General features: G+C 38.7%; 1 protein-coding gene and 1 long non-coding RNA gene across 2 annotated transcripts in view; one reads left to right on the top strand and one right to left on the bottom strand.

Moving 5' to 3' along the window:
- Positions 1-25,708, top strand: part of STK32A (serine/threonine kinase 32A) — a 153,120-nt gene that overhangs the window by 121,968 nt on the left and 5,444 nt on the right. The window contains exons 8-11 of the mRNA XM_054488342.2: positions 3,941-4,038; positions 13,068-13,184; positions 15,566-15,691; positions 17,509-17,637. Of these exons, the coding sequence (XP_054344317.1) occupies positions 3,941-4,038; positions 13,068-13,184; positions 15,566-15,691; positions 17,509-17,637 (470 nt within the window). The remainder of the gene's footprint in view (positions 1-3,940; positions 4,039-13,067; positions 13,185-15,565; positions 15,692-17,508; positions 17,638-25,708) is intronic.
- Positions 1,099-24,362, bottom strand: LOC134739612 (uncharacterized). The gene is made up of 6 exons (XR_010126449.1): positions 23,914-24,362; positions 22,308-22,381; positions 17,535-17,592; positions 9,715-14,503; positions 8,108-8,197; positions 1,099-2,834 (listed from the first exon to the last, which is right to left on the bottom strand). It is a non-coding gene; the product is annotated as an uncharacterized LOC134739612 (long non-coding RNA).

The following is a 25,708-nucleotide window of genomic DNA, read 5'->3' on the forward strand; positions in this document are numbered from 1 at the left end:
AGCTTGCTAAAAATATTATCAAGCCACTCATCTTTTTACTTTGTTTTCTAATTTTGATGCTATTCTTAGCAAGACCTTCTTACCAGATTTTAGATGTGTTTGCTTAATATTTTTATTCTGATTATGGTTTCACTTTTTTACTTAACTCAGTTGTATATTATTTTGACTGAACGGATGTGGCAAGGATCTGACTTTATTTTTGTATGATTATTAAATAATTGTTTTGAGACTATGTATTAAATAAGTCCCTTTCCATGCTGATTTGAAATATGTTCACCATAAACTAAATACATTTTTGTACTAACATGTATATTCTGTAGATTTCAAATCTTGTAGCTTTATAGGTTAATACATGGGATGCAGGACTCTCTCTTTATTCTTTTCCAAAAATATTACTTCCACAATTTTTTTCTTGTAGATGAAATTTAGAATCATTTTTGAAAAGTTCCATGAATTAATTCCATTAAATATACAGATTAGTGTTGGGTCCCTTTCTTTATGTCCTGACCAAAATTTAATACCCACGTTTAAAAAAATCTGAAAACCAAATGATGGAAATCCAAATATTTAATAAACATATTAAAATGTGGTCAAGCTTATTAGTAAACAAGACAATGCCAATTTAAACCACAGTGAAATACTATTACACACTCACCAGATTGGCAATAAAGGGTCAGTTATTCCCAAGTGTGGATGAGGATGTTCAGCAAAGGAACCCTGATCTAATACTGGTCATAGTGTGAATTTATACACCACTTTGGTAAATAGTTTGGTGTTCTCTAGTACACAGAAAAGATACACATTCCTATCACCAACAGTTCCCCTGCTAGGAATACACTCTAAAGAGATATGCACTTACAGGAGTCTCACATGTGTAGGAACGTTCATAAGAGCATTGTTCAAAATAGTCCCAAACTGAAAATAACCCAAATGGCTATCAACAATGGGATAGGTAGGTAAATTACAGCATATTCATATAGCACTAAAAGTGAACAAACTTAACTACATGCAGCAACTTGGATAAATCTTATACACATACCATTGAGTAAGAAAAGTAAGACACTAAAGAATACAAGGAATACGATGTGATTTAATTTAATGGAATTTAATAGAATACAAGGCATAGATTTTTTTTTTTGCTTTGTTAGTGTTTCCTTTATTATAAAGCACTGAAATAAATAAATAGGCAGCTAGCCAATTTATCCACAGTTTCTGGGAGCTATATAAGATAGGCAAAGCTAAACTATTGTCTAAAAATATGTACATAGAGATTGATCTATATAGAAAAACAAGAAAATTATTAACATAAAATTTAGCACAGTGACTTCTAGGGTTATGAACAGAACAGGACACAGTGATGGGGACAAGATTCCATTTCTTGACCTGTGTCATGTTTACGTGGACATTTGCTTATAACTGTTTGCTAATTCTGCGGTGTTTTATTTACTTTTCTGAATATATGTATAGAAATACATAATGAGCAATACCAAACAAAATACTCAGTGGCTTTTTTGAAGGACATTTAGCCCTTCTCCAACTCTCTTAGTACTCTCTTAGGTGCAGGGAATCTTCTTGAAGGGTTGGTGAGAGCCCTTCAATATCTTCCTGCTCTGGTTTCTCAGCTATTTGAGGGCTCAAAGAATTACTCATCTGTTATGTTTTTGTATGTTGTCATAAAGTTTCTTCTTAATGTTCCACCAAAATGCTTCAGTGCCTTGCATACCATGAATATTTGCTGAATGAATAAATGTGTATTAAAATGTTTTCATGCCTGAAAATAGACCAGGTAGGAGAGGATATAAAAGAATACTGGATAAATAAAGCTGGAAGAAAGAAAGAAAGTGAAAAGAATATTCATGTAAACCCCAAGGATAATCCAATATGACAGATACATAACTTTTATAGAGTAATGTTTATTCTATTAGGCATTTTCTTAGCACAGTGGCTCTGATTACCCCTCCAAGTTCTTTGTAGCTTCTCTAAATGATGTGTCTGTCACCTGTCACCTGGGGACTATCTGATAGGACTTGTTGTGAGATACTGAGAAGGGAGAGCAGAAATATAGTCCATCCTGTCTGTGGGAGTAGTGTGGGGTCAGGGCCATTATCTCCCAAATTGCACTGGGGGCTGTGACTTGCAGAAAGGATGCAGTGATGCATGAAAGGTGAATGCACTAGGGAAATAGCCCTACTTATTCCTGCTGCATCAGGCTCTTATAGTCAGGGCCAGTCCTGGGCATTGGGATGTAAACACTCTACCTCTCTAGTTGGATGTTGTTCATAGGATTTTACTTAAAAAGAACATGAGTGCACTGGGTACGGAAACCTGTGTGTGCAGGACCCATGTCATACCAGTTTCCTTTGCCCAGAACCAGCACTTTATACAGGAGGCTTGGGATCAACCATACATATCTTTCAACTAGGTCCATTATTATGAATGTTTGCCTCTCTAGAAGCCTACCCAATGTTTCTGAGCACTGTATAAGTGCTAGGCACCATACTGAGATTTTGACATGGATTATCACTGTTAATTTCTAACTCTATAAAGATTGCCTTGTTGGCTGGGTGCAGTGACTCACACCTGTAATCCCAGTACTTTAGGAGGCCAAAGCAGGTGGATCACCTAAGCCCAGGAGTTCAAGACCAGTCTGTGCAACATGGCAAGACTCTGTCTCTACAAAAAGCACAAAAATTTTACCAAATATGGTGGTACCCACCTGTAGTCCCAGCTACTTGGGAGGGCAAGGTTGGAGGATCACTTGAGTCTGGGAGGTCGAGGCTGCAGTGAGCCACGATTGTATCACTGCAATCCAGCTTGGGCAATGGAGTGAGACCCTGAAAAAAAAGAAGGAAGGAAGGAAGAAAGGAAGGAAGGAAGGAAGGAAGGAAGGAAGGAAAGAAAGAAAGGAAGGAAGGAAGGAAGAAAAAAAAAGAAAAGAAAAGAGAAAGATTGCCTTATTGTTCTGCTTTTGCTGTTTCTCAGGTTCTGCAAACTTGCTCAAGGTCATAATAAGTGGTGAAGGTAGAATTTGAACCCAGAGAGCACAGCTCCAGAGCTAATGATCACAACTATTGCTTGAGCAATTGATTTGTTTATTCATTCAACAAATTTCTCTCCAGTGATTCTGAATGCCAGATTCTGTACTAGACAGTAGGAATATGGTGAGCATGCAGAAGTACTCCCTGCCTTTGCTTTGTGCTTCATTCTCCCTATTACATCCCTCAGGAGTTAGGTTTATTCTTAGAAGATTAAGTAAAAGGTTCGTGGTGTGTCAAAGTGCTTAGAGAATGCATAACTTGGGGTCCTCTCTGGGGGTAAAATTGACTGTAGCTCTGCCTTCCACTGGAATCAACTGAAAGAACTACAGAGTTACAAAGTGTAAAGAACCCACAGCTGTTGTAAAACCTTACTCTCCAGAATGCTCGCTCCCTCTTTTCTCCCTCCCTCATCCCCAACAGATGGCTGCAAGTGCTTCCCTTGCTGCTTCCAGGTGACTCTGAGATAGGGAGATTATCCAATGTGTGCTGTACCAAATTCTGCACGTTGTCTGCGACTGTTATAGAAATTTAGATCCTTTAGTTCAAACCTTCCCAATCAAAACAAATAACATCTTCTTAGCCTTCTTGATTTCAGGGTGAGCCACATATTTGAGGCCCAATAGGACCCAAATTTTAATCGGTGCATGATCTAAATAAGGGAAGAGTTTATGCATGAAGGCCTATGCATGCCTGTGTGTGTTGGCTGATGAATGAGGCTACTGAGAGAGATTAGAAAATTAGAAATGTTTGCCTGCTGTGAGCAATCTAGCAACGGATGATAAACATCCATAAAAGTGTTTATATTTTTGATCCTGGTAATTCTCCTTTGGAGGAACATGTTGAGAAAATATAATATTAATGTCTCAGGGAATCAAACTGGTTTAATTTTTCATGTTTTTCAGCACCTGAGATGTTCAGCTCCAGAAAAGGAGCAGGCTATTCCTTTGCAGTTGACTGGTGGTCCCTGGGAGTGACGGCATATGAACTGCTGAGAGGCCGGGTACTGTAGTATTGCATTTCCTCTTTGGTTATTTTTCCAGCAAGTTCTATTTTAGAATGAAAGAATGTATTGTTTGCTAAGAACCAAGCGGTTCACTTGAAAGCTGAAATCAGCTATGCCATGTGATGTTGATAACACCCCTTGAGATTTCTGCACAGGTTAATTCATTTGTCCCGCATATGGGACCAACCATGTCAATTACCATTAAATTACACAGTTAAAAGTAAAGGAATAATATGGATATTATAAACTCCCAAAGAGGGGAAATCAATACACCTCACTAAATATCTTGTGTAAATATCTGTGTTTGTTTAAAGAAAGTCATTTTGCAGTCATAGTACAGGACTCTAATTCAGACATACCTCACCAAGGCTAGTGTGAATTATTAATACAACACAATTCATGTTCTGTCTTGTTGGATTTCTATCACTTGGCTCCTGGGTTCTGGGTTCAGTGACAAATTAGAGTCATTTCCTTTTAAAGGAAACATTTCTTAAACTAAGAAACTCTTTCCCAGAAAAAAAGAGATGAAAAGAAAGCAAATATGCTGAAACATATTTTGTACAATTTGTGCAAACTATTACATAATGTAAATATGCTCCTAAGGTTATATCTCAGTCAGCTCTGCTTACCATAATAAAATACTACAGACAGGACGGCTTAAATAACAGACATTTATTTTCTTGGTTATGGAGGTTGGAAGTCTGAGATTAAGATGCCAGAATGGTCGGGTTATGGTGAAATCTCTTTTTGGCTTGCAGATAGCAGCCTTTTTTCTGTGTCCTCACATGGCAGAGAGAGATCTTCATCTTCTTATAAGTCTACTAATCCTATCATGAGGGACCTACCCCCATAAACTAACCTAACCCTTATTCCCTCTCAGAGGCTCCATTTCCAAATACCATCAAATTGAGGGTTAAGGCTTCAACATCTGAATTTTGAGTGGGACACAAACATTCAGTCCATTACATTCTATCCTTGACACCTCCAATATTCATGTCCTTCTCATATGCAAAATACATACATTCAACAGTCCCAAAAGTCTTAACTTATTTCCATATCAACTCTAAAGTCTAAAGTCCAAAATCTCATCTAAACATCATAGAAATTGTGTATGGGTGAGACTCGAGGTATGATTCCTTCTAAGGCAAAATTTCTCCTCAGCTATGAACCTATAAAAGCAGACAAGTGGCCAGGCACTGGCTCATGCCTGAAATCCCAACACTTTAAGAGGCAGGAGGCAGGAGTCAGGAGGATTCCTTGAACCCAGGAGTGTGAGACCAGCCTGGGCAACATGGGAGACCCTGTGTCTAAAACACCTTTTTTTTTTAATTAGCCAGGCATGGTGGGGCAAGCCTGTGGTCCCAGCTACTCAGGTGGTTGAAGTGGGAGAATCACTTGAGCCCAGGAGGTAGAGGCTGCAGTGAGCCATGATGGTGCCACTGCACTCCAGCCTGAGCTACAGAGTGAGACCCCATCATTAAACAAAACAAAACAAAAAACAAACAAACAAACAAAAAAACAAGCAAGTTATGTGCTTCCAAAATACAATGGTATCATAGCTGTGGGATAGACAATCCCATTCCAACATTTCAAAAGAGAAATGGGAAAGAAGGAAGGGGCATCAGCTCCTAAACAAGTCCAGAACATATCAAAGCAAATTCTATTATATCTTAAAACTCGAGAATAATCTTCTTTGAGTTGTTGGTTTGCCCTCTAGATCTACATGGGCATGGAAGCATCACTCTCATGGCTGGGGATGGGGAGAGGGGACTTGCTTAAGTGGCTCTCTACAAAGGCACTACCCACATGGCTCTCTGTGAAGGCTCTGTCTACACAGCTCTGTTGGGTGGTGGTCCTGCCCTTCGAAACAGAGGTGGAGGCAACCCTGCTCCCCAAGCCAGTGCACTCTGGACCTGTAGTGGGAATGGCAGCCCTGGTGATCTGTGAATTGCCCTCATGATCCTTCTTCCTTTTACTTGAAGGATAGCACATGTTCACAGCTGGATAGCATTATGGTCCCAGCCCGTAAAATCCAAGAAGTCTGACAGCCTTTCTTCATAAATTCAAACTGGCAGCATCTGCTAGTATGATCCCATCTTTATTTCTGGCTTCTGTTGAGATAACTAATTGGTTGTTCAGCTACACTCTAGTGTTCTCTTCAGAACAGCTTGCTCATTTTCTGCAATATGGATAGAAATCTTCAATTTCTGGTTGCTTTTTGCTTAACTATTTTTTCTTCAATTCAAACATTCCCTTTCACATTTTACTATAAGCAGACAGGAGGAACCAAGTTACTCCTTCAAAGTTTTGCTTGGAAATCTCCTCGGCTGGCCTGGCACAGTGGCTCACACCTATAATCCCAGCACTTTAGAAGGCTGAGGTGGGTGGATCATCTGAGGTCAAGAATTCGAGTCCAACCTGATCAACATGGAGAAACCCCATCTCTACTAAAAATACAAAATTTGCTGCGCATGGTGGTGGATGCCTGTAATCCCAGCTACTCAGGAGGCTGAGGCAGGAGAATCACTAGAACCTGGGAGGCAGATGTTGCAGTGAGCTGAGACCACACCATTGTACTCCAGCCTGGGCAATGAGAGTGAAACTCCGTCTCAAAAAAAAAAAAAAAAAAAAAAAAAAAAGATCTCCTCAGCTAAATATCTCATTTCATCACTCACAATTTCTACCTTCTGCAAAATAGTAGAACACAGTTCAGACAAGCTCCTTGCCACTTTATAACAAGAATCACCTTTCCTCCAGTTTCCAATAATGTGTTCCTCATTTCTGTCAGACCTCAGCAGCATCACCCTTAATATCCATATTTCTAGTGCATACATCCACAGTCTTCCAGCTCAGTAACTAGCTCCAAAGTCACTTCCACATTTTAAGGCATTTGTTCCAGCAGCATCCCAATTCTCAATACCAAAATTTTAGTCTGCAATATCTGCCTTAACAAAATACCACAGAATGGGTGGCTTAGCCAACAGAAATTTATTCTCTCAGTTATGGAGGCTAGAATTCTGAGATTAACGTGCCATCATGGTTGGGTTCTGGTGAGGGCTTTCTTCCTGACTTGCAGACAGCTTCTTTCTTGCCCTCACATGATGGAGAGAGAGATAATCTCTTTCTCTTCTTTTCATAATAAGGCCACTAATCCTATCCTGAGGGCCCCACCCTTATGACCTAATCTAACCCTAATTACCTCCCAAGGGCTTCATCTCCAAATACCATCATATTGAAGGTTAGGGATTAAATTTAGAAATTTTGGGGGGATACATTCAGTCCATAACAGGTTGTATACTCTCAAGGTCCCAGTGACGGATGCAATCAGTGATTCCTCTAAGACCAAAGAGTTGAAGACCTGACTTCAGAAACTTGTTTATCCCACAGAACTAAGGAATTGGGTATCTCAAGTCATCATCCTGATACTGCAGCTCTCCTCTCCTAACTTTTTGGAGTCATTCTTTCTGCTATTGTCAATAGCCCTCTTCTTTGGTCCTACAACACACCATCATGATTTCTGCATTAAAAATGCCATCGCCCAAGTAATTAACCTATTCACATTAAGAACAGTTGTTAGAAGTTGGGGTTATTTCATCATGGTCCAATGGCTTTATCTTGCTCAAGAAATCAAAGGTGAGTGTTTCTAAAGCAAAAAAAAGGAGGATCTCACAATTGTATCTGTTTCATTCACTCTGCAGGGTCCATTTTACACCCAAACATTCATTAGTTCATTGTTAGTACTCCTGCCTTTCCTGAGGAAATCACTGTAGCACTATGTCTTAAGTATATTCAAATTTGGATAAGTTAGTCAAATTGATGTGAAAGGACCACCCTTGTAAGCCAAATGTGTAAGTCCTACATAGGAAGCCTCAGATATTACCTGTTTTTGTCTCCTGATGGGCTTTTTTTTTTCAAGTTTCTAAATAAATCCAGTGAAGAAGTAGATACGCTACTCATGATTGTATAGGAAAACAGAGAAGAGAATCATACACTTACTTAAAAGTAGAAACATATCTGCTCTTTCCCACTTCACCCTTAATTTTTTCTCCCCAGCCAATTTACTCACCTTCTGTGGCTGTGCTTCTGTGTTAGCCCCTTGCTAGCTGCTTCTGGGGTTCAGAGCAATTGTGCTCTGCCCTCATCTTTTATGACACACCTAGCAAAACAGAAGCAGAGGAGCGAGTTGAAATAAACAAATGACTACCTGTTATTCTTCAAACATACCTAGGATTGGATTTAACTATCACCTATCTAAAAGAAGTATTCTCGCCTGCCTGGAAAGAATTTTGCTGAGAAAATTGTTTCTCTTCTTCCCATATTATTTTACCTCTATGGTAGTTCCCTGTGATCTGATATGTCAACTTGGACAAATTCATTTTTCTAAAGCACAGATATGACCTTTTTTGTTAAGAAAAAGAAAGTACTGTTGCTCCCCAGTGCTACACACACACACACACACCCCCACACACACACCCCCTTCACAAGCCTTATCTGCACCCCCGCCTACTCCCCACAACAAACTTCAGATGTCTTAGCTTGGTATTCTTCGGAATTAGGTCAACGTTTCAGATTTTGCTTCCATTTGTATGTTTCTGACCCTTCATGAACTGATTTTGGCCTCTTAGAACTTCTTCCTCTTCTCAAAGCATCTCCTGGATTTTTTAACCTCTTGTTCCTTTGCCTATAAAGATAGTTTCCAAGGCAAACCTTGGTCTTCTTTAAAAATCACTCTGCATAAGGTTTGAAATCACTAAATGAAGTTTTAATAAAGGATATATCTTCATTGCAGGGCTTTTCAAAATCTTTATAGCCAAGTATTTTGGTCATTTCTAAGAAAGGACACACTATTAAACTATTCCAGTTCGTGTTGGGGAGGTTTTTCTAGATCTCTTTATATTCAAATTCTATTCATACTTTATCACCTATGACAAAATAGCACTTTCTCTAAAGAAACATTCTCTGACCTCCTTATCTAAAGTGATCCGAATCTCTTTCAAACGTTTATTTACTTTATGTATCCTGTGAATCTTCGCAATCTAAGCTTATTAGAAAATATAGAAAACCATGAAAATGAAAGCAAAAATCAGCTATAGTCTCTAAGGCAAAGAACATTTTCAATTAAGAAATTAAACTCCCTTTGACTTTTAAGCCCCATCTTAGCAGTTTGTCTCATTCACTTCCAACTTGTTTCTGTCCTCATAAGGATACTCTATCTTCAGATAGATAGATATAGATAGATGTGTTGTTTTAGCAAAAATAGAATTACGTTTTACCCTGTTGAGCCTTTTTTTTTTCATTTCATAAGATAAAATGTACAGCTTTCTAGATCAGAACACCTAAATCTATTTTCTTTTTAAGGATTAAATCTATAGGCATATCAATTTTTATTTTTTATCTCTTGTATATTATTAGGTTGTTAATTCATTAAAGGTAAAGTATGTATCTTATATAGGTTAGTATTATTCACAGTATTTAACTTTTTTTTTTTTTTCTTGAGAGAGTCTTGCTCTGTCCCCCAGGCTGGAGTGCAATGGCCCAATCTCGGCTCACTGCAACCACCCCCTCCTCTGTCCAATCAACCCTCCCGCCTGAGCCTCCCAAGTAGCTGGGACTACAGGCACATGCCACCATGCCTGGACATTTTTTGTATTTTCTGTAGAGGTGGGGTCTTACCATGTTGCCCAGGCTGGTCTTGAACTCCTGGGCTCAAGCAATCCACCTGCCTTGGCCCTGCAAAGCGGTAGGATTACAGGCGTGAGCCGCCGCACCTGGTCACAATATTTAACTTTTAATAGGTATATAATACATGGTTATTTTCACTCACGTCCATGTGAAGAGACCACCAAACAGGCTTTGTGTGAGCAACAAGGCTATTTCACCTGGGTGCAGGCGGGCTGAGTCCGAAAAGAGAATCAGCGAAGGGAGATAGGGGTGGGGCCGTTTTATAAGATTTGGGTAGGTAAAGGAAAAAGGGGGATTGTTCTCTGGCAGGCAGGGGTGAGGATCACAAGGTGCTCAGCGGGGGAACTTTTGAGCCAGGATGAGCCAGGAGAAGGAATTTCACAAGGTAATGTCATCAGTTAAGGCAGGAACCAGCCATCTGGATATGTATGTGCAGGTCACAGGGGATATGACGGCTTAGCTTGGGCTCATAGGCCTGACAGTTATTGAATGAATGGAGGAACAAATCACTACAAATCACTTAGACACCTTCTAGGAAAAAATGACCAACTAGGCTACCTGCAATTATGTTTCAAAATATAGCTTATCTGAATAAAAGGAAGTAACATTTAATTACAAGCATCAATACAACTCAACCACAGAGGAAGGGTGCTAAACAATTTCCTCCATACGTACAAATTTTTATTTACAGAAAAGTATATGTCTTAATGAGAAAATGTGCTCGAAAACATTCTCATCATTTCTGAGTTTGGTTTCAGTCTTAATGAATGTGTCCCTTAACTATTAATCTGCTTTGTCATCTCTCTAACTCCCTACTATCTCATTGCCGTTGCAAAGGCAAAGGTCCACATCTTTTATAGTTTCATATTATCCAAAAGTGTTAACTTAGGATAGATGTGTACATAGTTTTGTACTCATTGTACATGCTTAGCTGCAATTCTTTTGCCTTTGCACTTCTGAAATACAACTATATTCACAACACATCATTTGTTCCCATATAACATTTCACCTTTTCCACTTTGTTTATTCTCTATATGCTCACTGTTAGTTTAGATGCTGCCTTAGGCTTGTATGATATATACTGTGACTGCATACTGTAATTTTTCTCTATAGCATGTATCCCATTTATTTAAGTGTGTGTGTGTGTGTGTGTGTATACAGTCTATATAATAAATTTACATGCTTCCTTAAGTAGACTCTAAGCCCCACCAATATAGAAACCATATGTGTCTTGTTGTTCATTGTACCCTCAATGCCTAAGAAAGGTGCTGGAACATGGCAGGCATTCAATAAATAATTGGTAAATACATAAATATACAATTCTGGTAGTTGATTAATTCAAATTAATTTTAAAATTTAGAACTGTAAAAGTAAATTAAAAAATAAGATAAAGACAATGTGATTTATTTTTTAATAAACCAACAGGTCATGGAGATTTTAAAAATTAAATTCAGTCATATGGCCTTGTAAAGTAACTAGAGAAAAATGTACACACTTAAGCCAGCTGCTTGTGGCATTCATCAGTTAATTCATTTGTTTATAAAATCATTTTATTTTCTAGGTGGCCCAGAAACAGTAGGTTGAGAAGCAGCAATGAATTAAAATCAAGAAGAAACATAGAAAAAATAAAAAACACATGTGCATACACATATAAGCCTAGAAGCTTGAGTATACTAAGCCTAATCTGATTCTTAATGATAAACATGGTCTGAATCATATGGAGTAACCTAACCCTTTGGCTACTAAATTATCAATAAACATTGATAATGGTGATAAAGCATCTAGCACTCCTTTATTGATATTGAGTTAATGAGTTATTTCTACTATATAATTACCAGGACATATGATTTAGCTATGGTCCTTTATTTAGTGTTCAGGGGGAAAATATGGCAGTTGTTTTTAGATCTTACTTAAAAAGAAAAAAATGTTTGAATTAATCTCCCTTTCAAGGGCCACCTCCTGGCACTTCATGGTTCCATGAATAACTGACATTGACTTGCCATGTGTAAAATTAAGCTTTTCTTCCCATCACTTTTCTTGAGGACTCATTTTGCTGTTCACTATTCATTCACATTTACATATGCCCATTTTTACCTTTGTGTCAATAACGATAAAAATCTCTCTCTTATATTGTGTCTAATACTATTAGCCACTCACTCTGTTGAGAAATTTACACATATTACCTCCTTTAATTTTTCCAGCAATCTCATGAGATAGCTCATTTTACAGATGAAGTAACAAGCTCAGAAATTGAGTGGAGAAGTTTAGCACCAAATCCTTTTAACTTCAAACACTTGATTATTTTATATTACCTCTTAACACTGATTTACTACAGGGAAAAACTTAAACCCTTTCATTTCCCCCAATTTAGGTCATCCATCAACAGTCATTTATTAAATATCTTAAAAGGGCCAGACATGTGATCAATGTGTATATCCATATTAACTGTGCTGTGGCTAGTTAATCGAATATGGGAATTTTGTTCATTAAATAAGCATGTACTGTGCACCTACTGAATGCTTGGTCTCATGAACAAGAATGGTATAATCTCTGGCTGTGAGTAGCTTACAGTTCACATAAGAGACATGAAATTTCAGTGTTGGTGAGTCCCCTACAAAATAATATAGATAAAGGCTGTCCTCTAGTGTAAAGCTGTGAAAACTACAGCTAATCCACAGTTTTCTTTTGTTTAATTTCTTTTCTTTTTAAATTGCTTTTCTTCAAAGTTAAAACTGTAGAAGAACCTGGTTCTTCCCCTGAAAAATTTTTTTAAAAGCTTCTGCCTCATCACAAAATTCTCCACCCTGCCATACTCTGTGGAACCAGGGACTCATAGCATTTGTGGGACTGGAGTTGATGTTTTCTGAGCAGTTTTCTGTCCTGAGCTTCCTCATTATGTTGCAGTGAAGGGGATGGTATGGTAAAATTCTGGATTTACTTGCAATCAACCCTTACATAATAATTTTTTAGACTTCCATTTATTGAGGACTTGTCCAGTATTTCATGTTAATACTTATATAATACCTTATAAAACAATTTCAAATCAGCATCTCAGAGGCTGATTCAGCCCACTTGAATGTTTTGTTTGGCTCAGTGGATTGTTCAACTTTAAAATTTATGATATTTTACAAGCAACCATAAGTTTCTAGCGGCTCTTTAAGAAAAAGTAGGGGGTCTGGCAACACAGGACCATCTACACGTATGGCAATGCAAGAGTCAGCTGGACAGGGTTAGAAATTGATATAGATATTTTATCGGTTGGAAGTTTAGCTTGGAAACATTTGGAAAATTTTTTTTCTTTTGTCCTATACAAATGAAGACTTTTACTTCTTTTCTCCCTTAAGAGACCATATCATATTCGCTCCAGTACTTCCAGCAAGGAAATTGTACACACTTTTGAGACGACTGTTGTAACTTACCCTTCTGCCTGGTCACAGGAAATGGTGTCACTTCTTAAAAAGGTAAGAAGGAAGACTGCATGTCCAAGGGAAGTAATAAAAGGAAGCAGGCTCTCTGGTTTAAGTTTAGAAGTTAGTATAGAATATTGGGGACAGTCATGATAATATACATTTCTAGAGTGTATTTGCTAGCTGTTAGCTTTCAAATACATGGCTTCGTTAACTCAACTCAGATTCCCCTTGGATGTCCCAAAGCCATCTTAAACTCAAAGGACTTCTTTATCTTTGTCTTTCCTGAATATCTTCTCAGGAAATTCTCTCAGTGACTGGCTTCTCTATCCAAATCCACTTATGCCAGCCAGAAACCAGGACTCATTTGTCATCTGCGTATTCATCACCAGGTTCTGAAATTTTATATTTTAAGTATTAAAATATTTCATTTCTCTCTGTCCTCACTACTATTTCCCTGATCCAACTGCCATCAGTCTAGCCTTATAACGGGTTTGTCCACATACACTTTTACCACTCCATTCTATTCCCCATTCAGTCCCACAGTGGTCTGTTAAAGCACAGTCCAGGATATTTTCCTTGTTCTTAGAATACAGATTAAAATAATTTTATGGTACAAAAGTTCAAAATACCTCTCAAGCCTTGTTTTGGACTTTTGGACTTTTATCCCCCCTTTGACTACACATAAACTGCTTTGGCCTTTTTCTTCTTCTTTTCTTTCTTTTCCACTTCTTCACTTTTACATACCAGTCTTCCTCTCACCACAGGGCCTTCGCACATGCCAGTGTGCACTATTCCTGGAACAGTGCCTCCAATCCTAGTTCCTCTAGTTCCTCCTTGAGAGCAGTACTACTCAATATGGTTCACTGGTTCTAGTCCATGAATTTTTTCTGCAGGTCTATTATAAGTAAAGAACTTGAGAGAAGCATGTAGAAACTTTTATAGCAATTGGACACTGCTGTAGCATCTAAACACATGATCAGTGGACTTGTCTTATTGAAGAGAGTCCAAGCTTGTTTGACAGTTGTTGAACTCAAGTCACAAGGTGTCTATGTGGGGTGCTGCATACTGGCAATGCATAATAAGACCACATACTGATTTTAGTGGATTGGAAATTGAACAGACAAAAACAAACAAAAATAACTGACCCTTCTGCATAGTTTGGGAAGCACAGCTTTAGCTCTTAGCTCAAATATCACCTTCTTGGTGTAAGTTCACATAACACTATCTTTCCTTCATAGCATTTTTCAGTTTAAAATTATACCCAGCATTTGTGTGATCCTTGGTTACGTACCATTTTCCTCTTAGCTTCATGAGGGTAGGGACCATGTCTGACGTGTGTACCATGGTATTCTCAGCATCTAACACAAAGCCTGAGAAGTGAAATTTGACAAGTATTCAAATAAATGAGGTCCACAGCTTTCATCAGATTTTCAAGGTACCCATGTTCATCAAACAGATGAAGAACAGTTATAGCAGGAGGTCAAAAGTGTATATTGAGTGATGATACAAAACAAGAATGAGGGGCCCAAGAGGAATGGGCTTGGCTTTTTTTTTTTTTTTTTGAGGAGAAAATTGCACCAGTTGTGGCTGGTAATGGAAAATAGCTTTAGTGGCTAAGGAGTCATCATTTGTGTCTCTTGTTTTTGGAGTCAAGTTCCTTATTTTGGAATAGGGACATTGCATCAGTAATGTCAAAGACATAGAATGGGGGATCATTTTCCATAAGCAAATTCTGCTTAGTTCCAAGACAGCCCTGCTTCACTCCACAAATTACACCCTGAGGTTGCGTGGTTGTCATCTTCAGAAGCATTCTCAAGTGGGACTGACAATGCCTATTTGAGCCACACAATTGCTGTGATGTTGGCTCAGGAATGGTTAAGGGGGCAAAAATCTTTTATCTCAATTAGTAAAATCTAGAACTATAACAGTTACTTTAGTTACACCTTATCTATGCCACCCCCAGTGTATTTTAATTAGTTGTAAAAACAGCTAAAATTCTTAGTAGGAAATGAGTTCCACTTGTGAAATGTATCAACATTTGTCACCATAGGTTTTCTACTAGGCACTTTGTATAAATAGCCTCCCACTAATCCTGATTGCAATCGTATGAAATACATTATTACCACTTTTTTTTAAACACATGGGTAAACTAAGATTTAGAGAACAAATTTGCCTTTAGTAAGTAGAGGAGTCAAGAATCAAAGATACATTTGACTTAGTAGGACAAGCCATTTTTACTCATCACATTGCAGAATCCTACATACTGTTCATTCTAATAATGTATGATCTACGTTGTTTATGGGATTAGGGATAGGGGACACTGTCTTTTTTCCTTCAGTTCTACAGTTGAAAACATTTAGAGGGAATTTGTAAGATTTTTTTTTGTCCTCCTATCCTTTCTTATGGCCTTGATGTTTGTATTTTATTGGCAGCTACTCGAACCTAATCCAGACCAACGATTTTCTCAGTTATCTGATGTCCAGAACTTCCCGTATATGAATGATATAAACTGGGATGCAGTTTTTCAGAAGAGGCTCATTCCAGGTTTCATTCCTAATGTGAGTCAATCCTAACAAACCCAAATAACTCCCATTCAGTGCGCATTACCCGGTGTGCCAGATTCACACATTGTCTCATTAGATAATCACACCAGTGTTGTTAAGAGAGCCCCAATTCCCATTTTACAGATGACAGAATTGAGACACACACAGGGTAAGTTTGTCACCAAAGGTCACAAAGCTAGCAAGTAGTCAAGTTGGGATTCTAATCCAGGTATATTTGCAACTGAAGTTCTAGCTTTTAACCACTTTTTATGGTATGTTTTTATTGAAAGGAAGTCCTAGTTCTTCAAATAGTCATTTTCATGAATCTGCTGTTGTTTTTTTTTTTAAGTTTTCTTTGATTCTAAAGATGCAGAAGTTTGTGTCCCTAGAGATCTGAGTCAAAGAATTGAAAATTGCTGGAGTTGGGGTGAGGAATTTATTTTACCATTTGCCCCTCGTCCTTTGTTTGTTCTATCTCAGGGATTTATATTTGTAAGGACTGATAACCAAAGACACATAATTCCCATTGGATGGATAGCCAAACCAATGGACTTCTGTGGTCTACTGCATTATGCTGGTAAGAGCCAGAGTCCAGAAGCTTAGGCCAAAGGTCCCAAGTGAGGCCTCTAGCTCCTTCTCTCTGCCTAGAACTGAAATTATATGTTCAGTTGTAGGTACATTGGGCAGAATAAGAGGCTTCTAAAGGGGACTGTAGAACCAGTTCAGTTTTCTGTTTTGGCTGTCATGGCAGCTCAGGCCTGCAATCTCAGCACTTTAGGAGGCCAACGCAGGAGGATCAGGGGTTCGAGATCAGCCTTGGCAACATGGCAAGACCATGTCTCTACAAAAAAAAGAAAAAAAAATTAGCCAGGCGTGGTGGTACTTGGGTGTAGTCTCAGCTACCTAGGAGGCTGAGGTAGAAAGATCACTTAAGCCCAGGAGTTTGAGGCTGCATGAGCAGTGATTGTGCCGCTGCATGAGCAGTGATTGTGCCACTGCACTCTAGCCTGGGTAACAGAGTGAGACCCTGTCTCAAAAAAAAAAAAATTACTCAAGTCCAAATGAGGCATTTGCTGTGGGAATGTGATAGTGTGATCCTTCATGTACACACAGCAGGAGGCATGCTCCAATGAGAGGGTAAGAAGAAAGTACAAAGTGAGAGAAAGGAGAAACCAGTGTAGTGGAATTGTACCTTGTGGAGCAACAGGTTAGGTCTGAGTTCCTACCTCTCTGCTTTGCAGGGTCCAGCAGGGGCAACTTGTACCATAATTGACACATGACACAATGAAGGTCTAGGCACCCCCAACTCTTGCTTCCCCCTCCTTCTATGTGTTGCGTCCCTGCAATTAGCCATCAACGCTGGCTCAAAAGAAGTTCTACGTTATGCTTCTCTGACTTTAGTGTGAATCGGAATCATCTGGGAAGCTTATTAAAGTGGAAGTTCTTAGACCTCACATTCTGAAATCCTGATTTGGGAAGTCTGGTTGGAGAACTGGGAAGCTGAGCAAGCAACTTAGGTGATTCTGAGTTACATGATTATTAGAGCACACTTTGGGAAACATAACCCAAAAAATTATTTTCCACTTTAGAAAAATAATTGTAAGTTGGCTTTTGTTTTTACTCATTGAGGCCTAATTGAGAGTTTAGAAAAATAAACAAAGAATATGAAAAACAATGCCGGCAATAAATAATGTAAAACTTAGAGTGGGAATCCCAGTGTATTATTCATGGACTGCTCCATTAAGACTAAGTGTTATTTTCCATATTAGGTCTGGTGTGTTTTTCAGAATGATACAGTAATCTGAGGATTGAGCCAACTGTCTTCCTTGCAGAAAGGCAGACTGAATTGTGATCCTACCTTTGAACTCGAGGAAATGATTTTGGAGTCCAAACCTCTTCACAAGAAAAAAAAGCGTCTGGCAAAGAAGGAGAAAGATATGAGGAAATGCGATTCTTCTCAGGTAAGCAGGTCCCCACCAAACTCAGGGTCATGGGTATCCCCATGATGGCTGCAATATCTTCGGGAGCTTCTACTGGGAGGTCATTTCAGCTTCCTGCTTTTGCTGCTTAGTGAAATAGGAGAAGTAGATCAGCCAGGCTTCTAAAAGGGCAGACCAGAGCTGCTCTGAGGATCCTAGCAGCAATGTTTTACTTGTAGGCTTTCCGTCTAGAGTTCTGCCATTAACTTGACTCAGTTATTTCTCTCTTCCAGTTCTCAGTTCAAAATTTACAAATTTCCTGGGAGAGGAACTGTCATTGGCCAAGCTTAGGTCAGGGGATGATTCATAAAATTATGGTAAAGGGGCAGGTTTCAAAGTACACACATGGTTGTTTTGGACCTCACTCCTGCTTTGAGGAGTTTCTGGGAGCAGCCAACCCTAGAGATGATGTCTGTTCTTTGCCACAAGCAGAATTTTATGATATCAAGCCTCACAGAGGAGTGTCTGTTCACAGGAATGATGGAATTCTAATATGGTGGAGCACTATCGCTGGATTTCAGGCTGAGTTAAATTAACTTTGTAACTAAGTATATTATTCTCTGTCTGAGTCAGAGCTCAGATTTCAGTGAAATAACTTGCAAACAGTAGGATTTTATACTCACATGTGGCTCTGTGAATTATAATGATGATGAAGTAATAAACATTTACTTTGCCTCTAAAGGTCATCTATCTATCCACACAACCATTTCCATTCGTCCACCTATCCCTGCCTCCCTCCATCCATTCATTTAGGCTACTTTTATTTAGTACCTATGATCTGCCAGGTCCTATGCTAAACACTGGAGTGGGAAATGATTGAGATATAATTTCTGTACTCAGTGCTGTCCCTTTTCTCAAAGATTGTGTAGTCTTGTGGTAAAGATGGCTCTGCAAACAAATAAGTATCCTCCATCTGCTTAATTTCTCTAGTTGTCAGGGGCCGCTATATATTTCAATGGACAATTAACCAACGTTCACATCTGAGTCCTGTTTGATCACAGAACTGGCCTCTCATCAGATTCCCTTCAGTAAATGTTTTCTAGGACCCTCCAAGGAATGCTTAGCTGTGCTGCTAACCCGTCCTGCATATTGCTTGTCTCTGAACTGTCTTCTTCCCAATGGTCTGTTCTTCATGATCATGTCATAACCAACCCACTTCTCCAGACTTGCTCCTTCCCCTGACCTAGCAGAACTCGGCTCAAGGTGGATACAGGCCTTTCTGATAACAGGACCTAACATGTGATAAAAACCAAGAGATCCTTTTTATTACAAGTTTTTAAAGTTTTAGAAATAACTGAGCAATTTGGGAATAACTTTTGACCATACCTACCATGCTCAACATGATCTGCCCATCTTTCCTGCCACATCCTTGTACTACCCCACTCTGACCCTCACTGAAAACCCTCCAACCTCACAGGCCCTTACTGTCTCACTCTCAAGGACTGAGCCTTTTGTTCTTCTTCAGGGCCTTTGCCCTTGCTCTTCCCTGTTCCTAGAGTGCTCTTCCCTTGCATCTTCACCTAGGGGGCTTCCTCTCATTCTTTATACCTTAAATGTCACCTTGTCATTTCTGTTGTTGAATTATAGGATGTTTTTTACATATTCTGGATATTCGACCCTTATCAGATATGTGAACTGCAAGTAGTTTCTCCCTTACTCATTCTACGAAGCCAGCATTACCCTAATACCAAACTGGACAAAGACATCACAAAAAATGATAATTGCAAACTGACATCTGTTATGAATATAAATGCAAAAATCCTTAACATATTAGTAAGGTGTTCAGTTAGGCTTTTGACTTAAGATGTTTCTTCTTTTTTAATATTGCTGTTTATAGCTATAAAGTTCCTTCTGAGCACTGCCTTCACCCATCCCATAAGTTTTGGGATGTTGTGTTTTGTTTTTAATTCATCTCTAAGTATATTCTGATATCTCATGTGATTTCTTTTTTTGACTCTTTTTTTAAGAATTTGTTGTTTAATTTCCACATTTTTGTGGATTTTCCAGTTTTCCTTCTGTTATTGATTCCTACCTTCATTCCAATTATTTCAGTCTTTTTAAATTTTTTGAGACCTGTTTTGTGGTTTCCTTCCATGGTTTCCTTTAACTCTGAGCATATTCAAGACAGTTGTTTTAAAATCTCACCCTAGAAAGCTCAATGTTTGAGCTTCCTCAGGACAATTTCTATCCGTTGATTTTAAGTCTTTGAATGGCAATACTTTCCTGTTTCTTTGTGTGCCTTGTGATTTTTTTTCTGTTGCTGTTGAAAACTTGACATTTAAATATTATAATGTGGTAACTCTGGAAATCAGTTCCTCCTTTCTTCATGGTTTGCTATTTTTTGATTGTTGAAGGCTGTAGTTATCCATTGTTTAGCAACTTCTCCAAACAATGTTTGCAGAGATTGTCTTCTTTGTTGTGTCATCACTGAAGTCTCTGTTACTTTAGCCTGTGCTCAGCTAATGTTTTGACTGAGATTTAGCACCAAGAGCATTTTTAAGTTGTTTTTCTTTTCTTAATTTAGTGTTCACTTGGTTCCAGTAAACCTTTGAGTGCTTTCCGGAGTTTTGACAAAGTTGGTTTTGACAGTATCTGCTTGTTTTTTTGATGTTTCTGTTGAGAGATGGGGCTTGGAACTGCTTACATCAGCATTTTTCTCTAGATTCTTCTAATCTTGTACCCCAGATTCAAAAATAAAAGGTATTTTGCTTCAAAACAAAGAATAGTCTTTCTTCCAAGAAGAATCAGAAAGATTATGAACTATTTATCTGATTCTTCACTCTGTTTTCACTCTTTTACATTAAGGCTTTTAAAACGTGAGGGTCAATCTTACCTTATCATATTATTAACATGCTCGTTCATTCATTCATTCATTTATTCAGGTGACTGTAAAGTTCCTGCTATGTTAGGAAATGTTTCTGACTAGGTGGTCAATGCTATGGTTAGATACACAAAGTACTCTGGGAATTGCTCACTGGACCTGAGTGAAGGGTTAGGATAGGCTTTCCAGAGGAGGCAACATTTGATCCGGTTCCTCCAGATTGAGCAGAGGTAGGTGAGCATACACGAAAGGACAAGAGCATTTCAAGGCTAGCACATCTCAGGGCACAGGTAGATCTTAATGTTACAGAGGAAATAAAATGACAGGTGGTTTCCGATCATAGGAATTACCCATGCTGTGTTAAAAAGGCTCGTGACATTACTCATCCTCCTGCCTTTAATCTTATCTAGAGCCATACACTGAAGGCACTCCTTCAGCCAAATCTAACAAGAACATACACCATATCAATATCATGTTAGCTATAGCTTAGCCCCATTTATGCCCCACTGTGTGTAGCTCAGAGTTACCTTGTTACTCTAGAGCCAAATTCATCACTGTTTAGGTACCACATTAGAAAAGAGTCAATTGTTGGCAAGGGAATTCCAATCAAGCCACAAGCCTGGAAAAGGAGCTCTCTATTCTGAGCTCTCTGAGTTCTCTATTCTGTTTAATTGGTCTGTGTGTCTGTTGTTGTACCAGTACCATGCTGTTTTGGTTACTGTAGCTTTGTAGTATAGTTTGAAGTCAGGTAGTGTAGTAGCATAATAATGCCTCCAGTCTTTTTTTTTTTTTTTTTTTTTTGCTTAGGATTGTCTTGACTATTCGAGCTCTTATTTGGTTCCATATACATTTGAAAATAGTTTTTTTTCCTAATTCTGTGAAGAATGCCAATGGTCATTTAATGGGAATAGCATTGAATCTATAAATTACTTTGGGCAGTATGGCCATTTTCGTGATATTGATTCTATCTGGGAACCTGGAATGTATTTCCATTTGTTTGTGTCCTCTCTCTTTTCCTTGAGCAGTGGTTTGTATTTCTCCTTGAAGAGGTCCTTCATTTCCCTTGTTAGCTATATTCCTAGGTGTTTTATTGTTTTCGTAGCAGTTGTGAATGGGAGTTCATTCATGATTTGTCTCTCTGCTTGCCTGTTGTTGGTGTATAGGAATGCCAGCAATCTTTGCACATTGATTTTATATCCTGGGTTTCAGTATTTTAAAAACTTACTTCAGGTGATTCTATGTGTGCAACCATGGTTGAGATATACTGTTATAGAATCTAGGATGTGATAAACTAGAGGAACATAACTAAAGTTTTGCATTTTTCCCATGTCTCAGTTTCCTCATTTATAGATGGATTTGGCATGTGTACCAACTTCATAGGCTTGTTCTGAGTAAATTAGTGCATGTAAAGTGCTCCACAGAATGTTAGCTGTTGTGATGCTTTACTTTCCATTGCACTTCCTGACTCCTAGCCTTTCTTTTCCTTGGCTCTTTTTATGCTCATGTCAGATGCCTCTGTTGTTTCTTTCCCTCCAGAATATCCTTCACTTTGTCTTGCTCTGCTCAATATCTTTAAAGTGTAGAATCAACAGACTGCCATGCCACCCAGTCTGTCTGAGAGTTGAGGCAAATTCCCTAAGTCCTCTTGTTCTCATTCTGAGATTTCCACCTGCTCTAACCCCTTCCAATATTTCAGATGCCATCTCCAGCTATGATAGTTTTATCACTGTTTGCTCTGCTCATCCTTGATATGTGAGTCCTAAGATTTTAAGCGATCATTTCCCTTCTAAGTCATGTATGACCCATTAGTCTCTCCATTCTCTTTTCTTACCCCTCATTTCATATTCTCTTTATGGCTATTCCTGTTGATGTATCCATTTGGCCACACTTCTTAAACTTCTCCACCTAAAGCAGAGAAAAAAGAACATGTTGAACATGAACCCTTTAAGGGTAATGGGGTCTGAAGTGTCACACTAAAAGGTCATCTGCAAGTATGTATTTCATATCTTTGTTTAAATAAAATAGTTACATAGTAGAGGAAAAAAATCCATGTGGATTTTGCATTTCACTCAATTATAACTTTGATTTTTAATGCTAAAAATTATTTTTCCTAAAATCTTGGGGTAAAAGTGTTGCTCCAAAGAGCTTTTATCAGATTATGTTTATCCTGTAGCTGCCTGTCCCCTGTGACTGATACTGGAAACACTCAGGATTACAAATGCCTCCGTTTGCAAAATGAGAGTGAAATACAACAGAACTGTGTCTTCTCCTTTGTCTTGTTCCCCATCCCTCTTCTGTGCTTTGTATTGTTTCCTCTCCTGTCACCTAAACGGGCACTCTGAAAGAAAACTCTCCAGTACTGGAGAACTCAGCATATTCTAATTCCTAGGTTAAAAAAAAAATAAATGACTGAATGATTTTTTTTAAAGAATATTTTTCATCAGAAGAAATTTGGAAGTATTTTATTGCAGAGTTTTAAAACATTTGATCTGGGTCTAATTCTGTCCTGGGACTGGTAATCATCTTTTTTTGAGGCTAAATTTTCTCATTTTGATGAAAAAGTCATCAATAGATGTTGAAAGCTGGACAGTGCAGTGTCAAAGCAAATGCTTTGCATGTCTGCAAGAAAGTCACAAATAAAGAAGGCTCTGCTGACTAGAAGAGAAAGATACTTAATCAACTCCAATACATTGTTGAGGGAACAGTCTATCAGGATTCAGTATGGAGAGATGTTTTTAGGCTATTCACAAAATCCCGGTAGAACCTCCAAGCTAAATTTACAATAATACTAGCTTTTAGATTAACTGTTGTTTTTAAAATATGTATTAGCCTCTTATGTAGAAAACAAAAAGGAGTTACAAACTATTGTTACAATAATCTTGGCTTTTGTGATTGTTCAACGTATTTACACTTACTGAGAGCTTTATTTCTCCATATAGTTTCAAGTTACTGTCTCATGTCCTTCCATTTCACCTTGCAGGACTCCCTTGAGCATTTCTTACAGGGAAGTTCTAGTGGTAATAAACTCCCTCCACTTTTATCTGGAAACATCTTAGTTTCTCTCTCACTTGTCAAGAACAGTTCTGCCAGATAGAGGATCCTTGGTTGATAGGTTTTTTTCTTTTAGCACTTTGAATATATCAGCCCACTGCCTTCTGGCCTCCAAAGTTTCTGATAAGAAATCTGCCCATCATCTTATGATGTACTTGACAAATTTTTTCTCTCTTGCTGCTTTCAAGATTCTCTCCTTGTCTTTGGCTTTAGAAAGTTTGCTTATATTGGCTGAACATGGTGGCTTACACCTGTAATCCCAGCACTTTGGGAGGCTGAGGCAGGCGGATCACTTGAGGCCAGGAGTTCGAGATCAGCCTGGCCAACATGATGAAACCCTGCCTCTACTTAAAATTCAAAAATTAGCTAGGTGTAGTGGTGCACACCTGTAATCCCAGCTACTTGGGCAGCTGAGGCAAGAGAATCTCTTGAATCCAAGAGGAGGAGGTTGCAGTGAGCTGAGAGCATGCCACTTCACTCCAGTCTGGGCAACAGGGCAAAAGTCTGTCAGAAAAAAAAAGGAAAGTTTGATTATATTATGTGTCAATGTGGGTGTTTTTGAATTCATCTTACTTGGGATGCACTGTGCCTTTTTGGATTTGGGGGCTCATGCCTTTCAGCTATGATTTCTTTAAGTATTCTGTTTTCCTTTTTCTCTCTCTTCTCCTTCTGGGACTTCCACAGTATGTACACTGGTTTGCTTGATGGTGTTCCATACATTCTGTAGGCTAGGGATGTCCAATCTTTTGGCTTCCCTGGGCCACGTTGGAAGAAGAGGAATTGTCTTAGGCCACACATAAAATACACTAACACTAATGATAGCTGATGAGCTAAAGAAAAATCACCCTCAAAAAGTCTCCTAATGTTTTAAGAAAGTTTACAAATTTGTGTTGGGCCACATTCAAAGCCATCCTGAGGCACATGTGGCCCATGGGCTGTGGGTTGGACAAGCTTGCTATAGGCTCTGTTCATTATTCTTCAATCTTTTTTCTTTCTGTTCCTCAGACTCAGTAATTTCCACTGTCCTGTCATCAAGTTTGATACTGATTCTTTCCTTGCCTGCTCAGTTTTGCCACTGAAAGAAACCGTGTAGCAAATTTTTAAATTTTAGTTATTGCACTTTTCAGCTCAAGAATTCCTTTTTAGTTTCTTTTTAGGTTTTCTATATTTTTATTAACATTTTAGTTTTGTTTGCACATCATTTTCTTGATTTTCTCTGTATCTTCCTTTAGCTCTTTGAGCATCTTTAAAATAGTTGTTTTGAAGTCTTTATCTAGTAGATCTACTATTAGGTCTTTTTAAGGGATAGGTTTTTTGGTTTATGTTTTTTTACTGTGAATGAGCCATACTTCTCTATTTCCTGGCATGCCTTGTTATTTTTTGTATTGGACACTTGAATCTAATAATGTGATAAATCTAGGAAAATCAGATTTCTCCTATCCCCACAGTTTGCTGTTTTTTGTTATTGTTTTTATTTTTATTTTTTATTATTGTTGTAAGCTGTCTCCATGCCAAGGATCAGCTGAGGTGTAAACATAAGATCTTCTTAGGTCTTTTCTGAGCCTGCACCTTTCCCTGGGCATGTGCAGTCACTTTCTAATTTTCCCTACAGATGCAGTTGTTTTTGAATGTCCCAGCCTTTCACGTGTGGCTCCCAAAAGGAGGAAAGGAGAAAAATGAAGGGGGCGAAAAGGTGCTGGCCCTTTAATTCTCCCAGAAGTCAGTTCAACCTGAGGGAGAGTGGCTGGCAACATTGTGGGGGAGGTGCAACAACAATGGCCATCAAGCATTTTGTTCGCACCTCTGTGATCAGAAGCAGCAGTGTTGGAAGCACAGATCCTCAGAATTTGGAGAACACGGTTCTTGCTTTCCATCCTGACTCTCACAGGCTGTGTGCAAACTGCTCCGGAACATGTGTGTGCTCAGCTCCCTCCCATGGGGCTGGAGGATGAGGGATGGGTAGCTGCTGCTGTGCTAAGAGCTTAAGTTGGTCATAATTAACTGCGCTTTGCCACCCAAGCCTTCCCTGAAAGTTGCAAGCTTTCAATAGACTCCAGAGTTCTAAAATAGTGACATTAGACAGATTCTGCCAGTGCAATCGCTGTCTAGGAGAGGAGACAGATTCCTAGTGTTTCCTGTTTTGCCAGCTTCCCGGAATCTTCTTCACATAGCATCCGTTTT

The sequence above is a fragment of the Pongo pygmaeus genome, chromosome 4 (assembly GCF_028885625.2).
Source record: "Pongo pygmaeus isolate AG05252 chromosome 4, NHGRI_mPonPyg2-v2.0_pri, whole genome shotgun sequence".
In the NCBI taxonomy this organism is placed as follows: Eukaryota; Metazoa; Chordata; class Mammalia; order Primates; family Hominidae; genus Pongo; species Pongo pygmaeus.